The sequence below is a fragment of the Canis lupus genome, chromosome 12 (genome assembly GCF_003254725.2).
Source record: "Canis lupus dingo isolate Sandy chromosome 12, ASM325472v2, whole genome shotgun sequence".
Taxonomy (NCBI): domain Eukaryota; kingdom Metazoa; phylum Chordata; class Mammalia; order Carnivora; family Canidae; genus Canis; species Canis lupus.
In genome coordinates this window covers 40,154,208-40,164,094 of record NC_064254.1, presented here as the reverse complement: position 1 = coordinate 40,164,094, position 9,887 = coordinate 40,154,208, and the positions used below count along the sequence as shown (strand labels likewise).

The 9,887-nt window shown below is 32.8% G+C and overlaps 1 protein-coding gene across 5 annotated transcripts in view; it reads left to right on the top strand.

Annotated features, from left to right (window-relative positions):
- Positions 1 to 9,887, top strand: part of LOC112658599 (pleckstrin homology domain interacting protein) — a 131,716-nt gene that overhangs the window by 46,855 nt on the left and 74,974 nt on the right. For all 5 annotated transcript variants that reach the window (XM_049092268.1, XM_025444822.3, XM_025444821.3 and 2 more), the window contains 8 exons: positions 205 to 426; positions 707 to 807; positions 5,519 to 5,589; positions 6,979 to 7,079; positions 7,173 to 7,213; positions 7,967 to 8,065; positions 8,886 to 9,039; positions 9,468 to 9,602. In XM_049092268.1, the coding sequence (XP_048948225.1) occupies positions 205 to 426; positions 707 to 807; positions 5,519 to 5,589; positions 6,979 to 7,079; positions 7,173 to 7,213; positions 7,967 to 8,065; positions 8,886 to 9,039; positions 9,468 to 9,602 (924 nt within the window). The remainder of the gene's footprint in view (positions 1 to 204; positions 427 to 706; positions 808 to 5,518; positions 5,590 to 6,978; positions 7,080 to 7,172; positions 7,214 to 7,966; positions 8,066 to 8,885; positions 9,040 to 9,467; positions 9,603 to 9,887) is intronic.

The window sequence follows — 9,887 nt, the reverse complement described above, 5'->3', positions numbered from 1 at the left end:
GCTCAGTGGTTGAGCATCTGTCTTTCCCTCAGGTCCTGATCCTGAGGTCTAGGATTGAGTCCCACATCAGGCTCCCTACAGTGAGCCTTGCTTCTCCCTCTGCCTATGTCTCTGCCCCTCTCTCTGTGTCTTCATGAATAAATAAATACATCTTCAAAAAAAATTTATAGAGTTAATTCCATTAATACACATTTTTATTTTAAGGGTTCTGATGACTGTCTTGTGAAAATCTGGGCAACAGATGATGGGAGATTATTAGCTACTTTAAGAGGACATGCTGCTGAAATATCAGACATGGCTGTAAACTATGAGAACACCATGATAGCAGCTGGAAGTTGTGATAAAATGATCCGAGTCTGGTGTCTTCGAACATGTGCACCTTTGGCTGTTCTTCAGGGCCACAGTGCATCTATAACATCACTACAGGTAATTATTTTAATTTCTGTAAAATGTTCTTCATTTTAATTTAAATTTTAAGTCATTTTTATAATCCATTGTATAAAGTGAACTAAAATGAAGAAATGAATATTTCCTCTTTCTTTTAAATACATGGACTTTAAATAAGATCGTAGTCATGACCTTCATTAATTTTGGATGTTTTTTAACCCTGTTGTAGTTTCTATTTGCGTAGTAAAAAGTAGGTTTATTTTTTTGGACTGTGTCACTCTCTTCTTATGAAGATTTTTTTTCTTCATTTATTTTTCAGTTCTCACCATTGTGCAGTGGCTCAAAGAGATATCTGTCTTCTACTGGGGCAGATGGCACTATTTGTTTTTGGCTGTGGGATGCTGGAACCCTTAAAATAAAGTCAGTTGCTCTTTTATTTCGTGGAATAAATTGTTTAGTTTAATGGTTAAAATTGCAATAGTATAAAGTAGTCAACAATAGGAGATTTATTTATTCTCCTCGAGTAAGTAACAAAAATGCATTCACTGACCTCTTTGATTTTCATGTTTTCCTTTGTTTTTCATGCTTCAAACAAAGTTTCTTATGTTAACGTGTTTGGGGTTTTTTTTTCCCCCCCGCCTTAGGGGTTTCCTTCAGAATACCACTCCTTTCTGTGTGCCACATAGTTTCATCCCAGTAGCTTCTTCTGGTATTGAGAATATAATCTTAAAAAGTTCCTAAGGTTGTTCTTTAGAAGAATTACAATTATTTCTGTCATACATCTGCAAATTTTAGATTTTATTATAGATCTTAGTAAACTTAGGAAAACTGATTACATTTTCACTAAACTACATCAAGGTAGATAGATGCATCCTTCCCCAATCCGATAATAGCATTTTGCATTTGTGCTTTCTCTTGTATTAATGTCTTGGTTTATTAAAACAAGTTGGCTAGACAGTGTTATTTTTCAGTTAAGGACAATGAGGCAAAAAAGGTTAAACAACTTTCCCATTGTTAAAAAAAGGTCTTAAAAATTGGCAAAGCCAAGACTAGAACAATACTTCCCTGTCTGTTCATCCGTGCTGTCTATGCCATGCCACCTCTCAAGTGAGTGTAGTAGGGAGAGGAAGTGCTACATTTTGCCCCATAGACAGACAGTGAATGGGGAAGTAGTACATCCATGGTTTTGCAATGTTGAAATGGTCATCTCTGTGCTCTCATGGTAGAACATCATTTGGATTAGAAGGTATATCTCAATACTTTTATCTGACTTCTATTTATAAATTGTCAACCCAAGTTGAATAATTTATGAATGTCTTTATTTTAAAATAGTAACGTTTACATAAGCTTCATAAACATTAACATTCCTGGAGAGTACCTCTTATAACAGGGCATTAGGAGGCCATGGCAGCTAGAGTAACATTAATAAAATAAACTGTACTTCATTTGAAAAGAGGATTCCGATCAAAGATGTAATTCTTTAGAGAAAGCAAATTGATTTCATTTTAGTTGCATTCTTAATATTTAAAATATAAATATTAAAGATTTTCTGTAGACCTTTAGATAAAAGTTTAAATATTTTACTGATGTGTAGACAATAGTTAATTGTCATTTTCCTTTGAGTATTTTTTACCTCCTTATGGACCAGATTGGGATACCATTGTCTTTCCATGTTTTGTTTTTGTAGAGAAGAAAAACATGACTAACAGTCTTAAAATTAGCATAGGAACAAAAATGTTTTTACAAAATGAAACTCTCACTTTGTGCTTCTTGAGGATTTCAGTGCTAAGTACAATATTTATCTGAATTCTTGTGAAGTGAGTTTTCCCATATAAATGTTTTTTTTTTTTTTCAGAATCTTTACATAGATTCACCTGTTAGCCCAATTACCCTATCCATTTTTTTCACATAGGTATGTTTTTTAATGTAGATATAAGTGGAGTACTGTATATAATTTTCTGCTGGTTTTTTCCTTAACATTTTGTCGTAGGTATTTGTAATAGTTTTAACAGTTCCATTTTGTTCCACTGAGTTGTTATTCCATGCTTTTCCTCATGATTTTCCAATTTTTGGGTGTAAAAGGTTATTTCTACTTGTTTATAGGTAGTATTCTTCTCTGTTTTTAATTGTCCCTAAAAGCTTTTAATGTATTTTTCTTTTAAGATTTCATTTATTTGTTCATGAGAGATGCAGAGAGAGAGGCATAGACAAAGGCAGAAGTAGGCTCCATGCAGGGAGCCTGACGTGGGACTTGATCCCCGGTCTCCAGGGTCACACCCTGGGCTGAAGGTGATGCTAAACCGCTGAACCACCCGGGCTGCCCAAAAGCTTTCAGTTAAAGTCAGGCGTAAAGAAGTACTTTTTTCTTAGACACTTTGGGACACCGATTTTCTTTTCCATTTTTACTCATGGCTGCCATAAATTTTGGCGGTATGTACATTGTTACTATCATGGGCTTTAATTACTGATCAAACGCAAAAAAATTGTATTGAGCTATAATGCTTTTGTATAATCTGATGGGGTGGTGCCTTCAGCAACCTAATCTGCATTAATTGAGAAAATCAGTTCTATTAGTAAACAAAACCTATTTTGAAAACCCAAATCTTTAGGTAAATTTGCTTTTTTACAGTGTTAATGTAGATGTTAACAAGTCACACTGATAAAAATGCTATTTCGTAGATAAGAAATAGGAGTGACTAGGTGACTTGATAGCTTGCTGAAGAAGATCTCTGAGTAGGAGAAAGCTGTCCAAGCATATTTAGATTAGATGTGAAGGGAAGAATGGAAATTCAAAATGTACAGATGATAATAATGATTACAAAAATTTTTAAAGCACTTAGACTTGCCAAGCTTGTTCTAAGCACTTTACATTTGTCATCTCATTAATCTTTATGACAACCATAAGAAGGTACAAGTACAATCTTTAGGACAGATAGGAGAGAAAACTGAGGTGGATGCTAGAAGTACACTGTTGGAACCCCCTCTCAATCACTGTACCAGACTAAGAGCAATTTTTCATTGATGGATTATCTAGAACTGACTGAAGTAAATTAAAGTACTGATAATTCTCCTACTTATTGAGTGTGTTGGGCACAGTACTAAGTACTCTATGGATTAAACCCATTTCATTATCTCAGTAACTCTTTAAGATATGTCTTAGTTTTACTCTCATTTTATAGAAGAAGACAGTGAGGTACAGAAATGTTAACTTGCCTAAGGTCATACACCTAATAAGAGGCAGAGCTGGAATTGCCTGAGTCCAAGGCCTTATCTTAAAATACTTCCTCAAATGTGGATTTAAAAATAAATTGCTTATACCTGTACAACTGTTTTTTGCCTTTAAAAAATTGAAGTCCTTGTAAAATGGCAACCTATATTATTATTTGCATATCGTGATTAAGTTGCAACAAAATGATTGCTTAACACTTACAAGAATGTGCCAAAAGTTAACAAAAATGTAGGGCTAGGATCCACAAGGTATTAATGAAAATAGTGTATTAGATTGCCTTTATAATTTCAGATTAATTTATTTAAATTACAGTTACTTGAATTTTACTCTGAATAATTAAGTTGTAAGAATGTTTTAGTAACTTTGTTTCTACAGAGTTCTATTCATGCTCAGTTATGTTACATCCTGTGACTAAAAAAAATTCTTATATCACTTTAAAAATTTATATATAGGGACGCATGGGTGGCTCAATCAGTTAAGTGACCGACTCTGGGTTTCAGCTCAGGTCACTATCTCAGGTTCCTGAGATGGAGTCTCACGCTGGGCTCCATACATAGCACAGAGTCAGCTAGGAAGGACTCTCTATCTCCCACTGCACACCCCTTTGCATAACAGCATGCTCTCTTGCTCTCAAATAAATCTTTTAAAAAATTATTTATAAATGGGGATCCCTGGGTGGCTCAGCAGTTTAGTGCCTGCCTTGGGCCCAGGGCATGATGCTGGAGTCCTGGGATCGAGTACCGCATCAGGCTCCCTGCGTGGAGCCTGCTTCTCTCTCTGCCTGTGTCTCTGCCTCTCTCTTTCTCTGTCATGAATAAATAAATAAAATCTTTTTTTAAAAAATTATTTATAAATGTATTTTAAAATTTTTTAACAAATACTTTTGTTTTCTGTATCAGTCAAAAAGATTTTTCTTGTTCCAAATATATAGCTGATAGATCATAAGTATTTTGTACTTTTTCCCCCTATATGATCTCAAAACTGAAACCATTCTGTGTTCATTTGCTGTGGATTGTAGAAGTTATGCAGTGTATTCAGTTAAGGCTCTATAATTTTTTTTTAAATTTTCTCCTCTGATATCCTTAGAAAAACTAGGTCAAAATGTATGTTAAGTAGGGCTTAAAAAAATCACTGTATTGGAGCATTACAAATATATTGTATTGGAGCTGGTATGTTGTAAAAGTCTATAATTTTTCTTTCTTTAGTATCAGTGATTGCAACAAACATTTAATGTCCATAGTGCTAATATAAGACATAATTTATAACCGTTACATAATTGGTGTAAATATATTTGAGTGTAGATCACTGTCTTCTGTAGCTATCTTGAATGAGGATTATAGTTGATCTAAGATTCAAACAGTCTTCAGATTTTCACTGGGATGAGTGTAAGATTCTTTCTGGAGTCTTAAAAGGTATATTTCATCGCATCAGATAATAAATGGAGGAAAATGTTTTACAGTGTCTAACGTTGAAAAAGTTTATTACCTAAACCTGATGGTATACATAAGCCACAGGAGACAGCATCTATTTTGCTAGTGTGCTCACATTTACAAATGACTTTCTAATGTATTTGTGCATTGCTGCTGTACTGTATGAAAAACTGAGAACCTGTTAAATTTGATTAGAAGTAAGTGTAATAACTACATCTCTGACGTGGCAGTGGCTTTGAGAGTGTTTCACGTGTAGATCTTGTATAATCAGAAGCTCCTACAAAATCTGTAGGATTTTGCCATAAGATCTGCTGATCACGACACAATGATTTTCAACTTGTTTTTAGGAAGGGAGCCATCTGTTGCTTCTTATTTAATTTTGTCATTCTGTGATTATTTTTTGAAACCGCTCATTTCTGGTCTTGCTGACCCCTTTGGGGATATTTTTAATTATTTATATTTTGTATTCTAGTCCAAGACCTGCTAAATTTACAGAGCGTCCTCGGCCTGGAGTTCAAATGATCTGTTCTTCTTTTAGTGCTGGTGAGATTTTTTTCCTCCCAAATTTTCCACTTAAAGTTGTACATTAGAAAGCTTTTAGTGGAACACATAAGATTTTGAAAATACTTACTATTGTAATATAAATCATATTTGCATACATAGACCAGGGGATGGTCATAAATTAGAAATACTTGAACTTTGCTAGAGTTATTTTATGTATTCACATGACTAAGAATTTTTTTGAGACCATAATTCTCTGGTAAGAGAGAAGAGTTTCAGAATTGACTCTGTTAAAGAATAGATCTTTGAATAGTTATCTCATCGGAAGAAAGATATTTTAGATATGTTTTATATTTTCATAGAGTTTGGAAGTAACCTGTAGCTAAGTGAAATAAATTTGGTTCTAATTGTAAATCTTTGTTAATTACCTTGCTCCAAATTTTTCTTTGTTTTATAAAAGGTAGCTATATAGCAGTGCGGATACCCCATTTATGTTTTGAGTTTATACAGTAGCATTTTGAATGGATATGTCTTTTAAAACAGATTATAACTAGAATATTTGAAATGAATTGATGAGAAAGTGTAATGAAACATCAATAGATTTAATACTTAAGTGTTCCTAATACCAGTTCCTTCCACATTTACCTCCAGTTTTACTTATCTTTTCAATTGATAATTGTGAATAGCAGTAGTACCTGAGATAGGTGATTGCAAACTAATGACATAAATCTGTTTTTGCCATATTAATATCCAAACATGTTTAATTTCTCACTTCTAGATTTCTACGGCTACTGCCATGAAGATAGTTTTCCTTTTAGTAATAACAATTATAGGCACTATCCATGATTTCAGAGTACTCTGTAAGCAGTTCTGTTATATAGCACTGTTTTCAACACTGTGGGAGAGTGTTGATTCCAAGGAGAGAGGGTAAATTGCATATATAAATAATGCAATGCAAAGTAGAATATATGTGCTATGAGAAGAAGTCTTAAATAAGAGTTGAGAGGATGGCAGGCTCATTCGATTGCAGAGTTGCAAAGACAACCTACTGAAGAAATTGGGCCCTAAAACTTTGATAGGATTTTAACAGAAGAATGTGGCAAGAGAAGGACCTAGGCAGTTAAAAGGCATGTTTTCTAGGGAGCATGACTGATAATTTTAACATAAAATTATGTAATTACTTAGTGAAGTCATTTGTAGTAGAAATCTTCTGTAAGTATTGAAAAATTTATCCTAGTTAAAGGTGTGTTTGTAAAGGTAAAAGTTTATTAAGTTTGGGTTAAGATGTGTTATATACTTAGGATAAATATGTATACTTCTAGAGTAAAATGCTAATCATCAGTATATATCATGGTAATGTTGCTTGCATTTTATTTAATTTTCAGAGATTTTGAAATTACGTTTTACTGATAAATGTTTGTTATTCCTCAGGTGGAATGTTTCTGGCAACAGGAAGCACAGATCATATTATTCGGGTTTATTTTTTTGGATCAGGTCAGCCAGAGAAAATATCAGAATTGGAGTTCCATACTGTAAGTACTGGTAAAAAGAATTAGATTGGAACAATTTTAAATGAGTCTAATAGTTTATATTCAGGATTCTCTTTTTTATCTGCTTATATGTAGGACAAAGTTGACAGTATCCAGTTTTCCAACACTAGCAACAGGTAAAATAATTATTTTTGTTTGTAAATTTAATTCTAATTTAAAATTTTCAAATAAAGACATTTCTTGTAGTCAGATTTTAATTGAAATTATATACAAACTAGCCAACTAAAATATAAAGGTCGTGACCAGTCATACTAAAAAGTGACTGTAGCCTGAGTGTATCTTTATGTTTTGTGTTAATGTTTATTTAGCCACTTTTAATAATAGGGACGTTTATCCACCCTATATTTTTTCTGTACATGTCAGAGTGTAGGGAAACTTTTAGTAGAGTTTGAAAATATATCACAATGTAATATTTGAAGCAGAACTGTTTATTGATGATAAGCTTAAATGATACAAATGATATAAATTTTCCCAGATTCTTATTTTAAAATGAAAGAAAGCTATTTCTAAGCACCTTGAGTAAAAGAAGTCAAGTTCTTTAATACTGAGAGGAAAATCAATATTTTTCCATTGGAAAATATTGATTCTATTTGTAAGGTAGTAAATAGTGGCCTTGAATCACTGTTGAATGTTATTTTGTGATTTAACCATACACATTAGAATGTATTTGTATAAATTTTTAAAAGCCCATAAAGTTGCAGAAGTTCTTAGTTTTGCAGAGAATATCTGAAAGAGTAATCTCTTGTATTAGAATGCTGTGTAAGTAAAGATAAGTACTCTCTTAGTATTTTGAAAAACAGCTCTAGAAATACGCATTTTGGTTAAGTACATGTGATTTGGGGGGGGGGTTTGGGCTTCCTTTAATACAGATTTGTAAGTGGGAGTCGTGATGGAACAGCACGTATTTGGCAATTTAAACGAAGAGAATGGAAGAGCATTTTGTTGGATATGGCTACTCGTCCAGCAGGGTAAGAAATCAAATTTAAAATCTTACATCCATAAAGATAGATCATTTAAAGTATGTTATATTATAGGTTGATGTGACTCCCAGCCTATAAAAACATATGTGATAATTCATGTTAAAATGATTACTTTTCTGTAATAATTAGTGCTATCGGAGATAGAGGATATTTCTGAAATAATTTTTTTTCTATATGTATGAGAAGATCTGCATTAATGACTTTTTCCAGTTCAGTTTGTTAAGGAGGTGATAGTACTGTAGGAATACTTGTAAGTTTTGCTAGTTTTCTTCAGAAAGTGGGACATACTGTATTGTTCATCAGTCACAAAGAGATGATATAATATGTTACTGAGGGATGATTATAGTATATGTAATGGTTCTCTCTAGCCAAGACAAGTTCTATTTCACCTTGTAACTGTTATTTGGTTTTAGTATTTAATAAATTAACTGTACTTGTATTTGTATGTAGTAGTCTCAGATGGATGGGAGAGCAAAGCAGTTAGCAGGGCATGGCACCAGCAGTAAAGGATGGATAGTGAGCAGCATGGCACAGAACTCTTGGATCTAGATAGAGTTAATAGATAACATGCTCAAGATCATCTATTACTAAGGGCTTTAGGAGTGCTGAAATCCTGGGTTCGCTGACTCAGTGGAATGATTTTTGCCCTTATTCTTTGTTGATTCAAACTATTCTTAATTGTTGAACGATAGTTATCCATGCAATGAATGTAAATATAAATTATAAGAAAACACATTTAGGTTTTTGTCATAGTAGTATTTTAATAAATAATATCAGTGTAAACAAATACTGCCTCCATCACTTTCAGCCAAAACCTTCAAGGAATAGAAGATAAAATCACAAAAATGAAAGTAACTATGGTAGCTTGGGATCGACATGACAATACAGTTATAACTGCAGTTAATAACATGACTCTGAAAGTTTGGAATTCTTACACCGGTCAACTAATTCATGTCCTGATGGTGAGAAAAAAAAAAAAAAAAAGACTCATTTTTATTTGGTATAATGAAAATAATTATAGAATGGACTATTTTCATTGAGAAAGTCTTTTATATAAAGTTAGCTAAAAAATGTTGCTAAATGGATAACAGATCTTTGTGGTAGATAAATAATTTTAAAATATAGTTAAAATGGTTTGGCTTGGAAATCTAGATCCTTGCTGTCATTTTTATGTAGGGCTGCATCAGTAGTAGTCTCAGATTTCACCAAATGATAGCGAAACCTTGGATGGTGGTATTAGCTCAGCTTCATTAAACATAGATAAATTTGAAGATTTTTGCCACTTTAATAATTCTTAGAATTCAAATTCTAGAAATGTTGCCATATTGATATTTGATTGAATTTCCATTTTTAAAGTTTATAATTCTTTGCCACTTCAAAAATATTTCAGGGTCATGAAGATGAGGTATTCGTCCTTGAGCCACACCCATTTGATCCAAGAGTTCTCTTTTCTGCTGGTCACGATGGAAACGTGATAGTGTGGGATCTGGCAAGAGGAGTCAAAATTCGATCGTATTTCAATATGGTAATTATCAGTCTCTTCATTTTATAGCTGCTAAAGGTTTGGGGACTTCGTGCAGGTATTCTGCATATCACAAAGGAAATCCATGTAGGAGTTTGGTTAGACATTATTTTACTTTTAAGTTTCAAAAAGAGTTTTGAATTGTACACTCTTATTTAGATGTTAAATTTAAAAGAAAATTGTGCATATTACAGTACATGTATATTGGTCATAACTAATTTGGTTTTTAAAATAGTTTTAACAGTGATACTTTGAGAGACTCACAAGTATGAAAATACAATATAATAT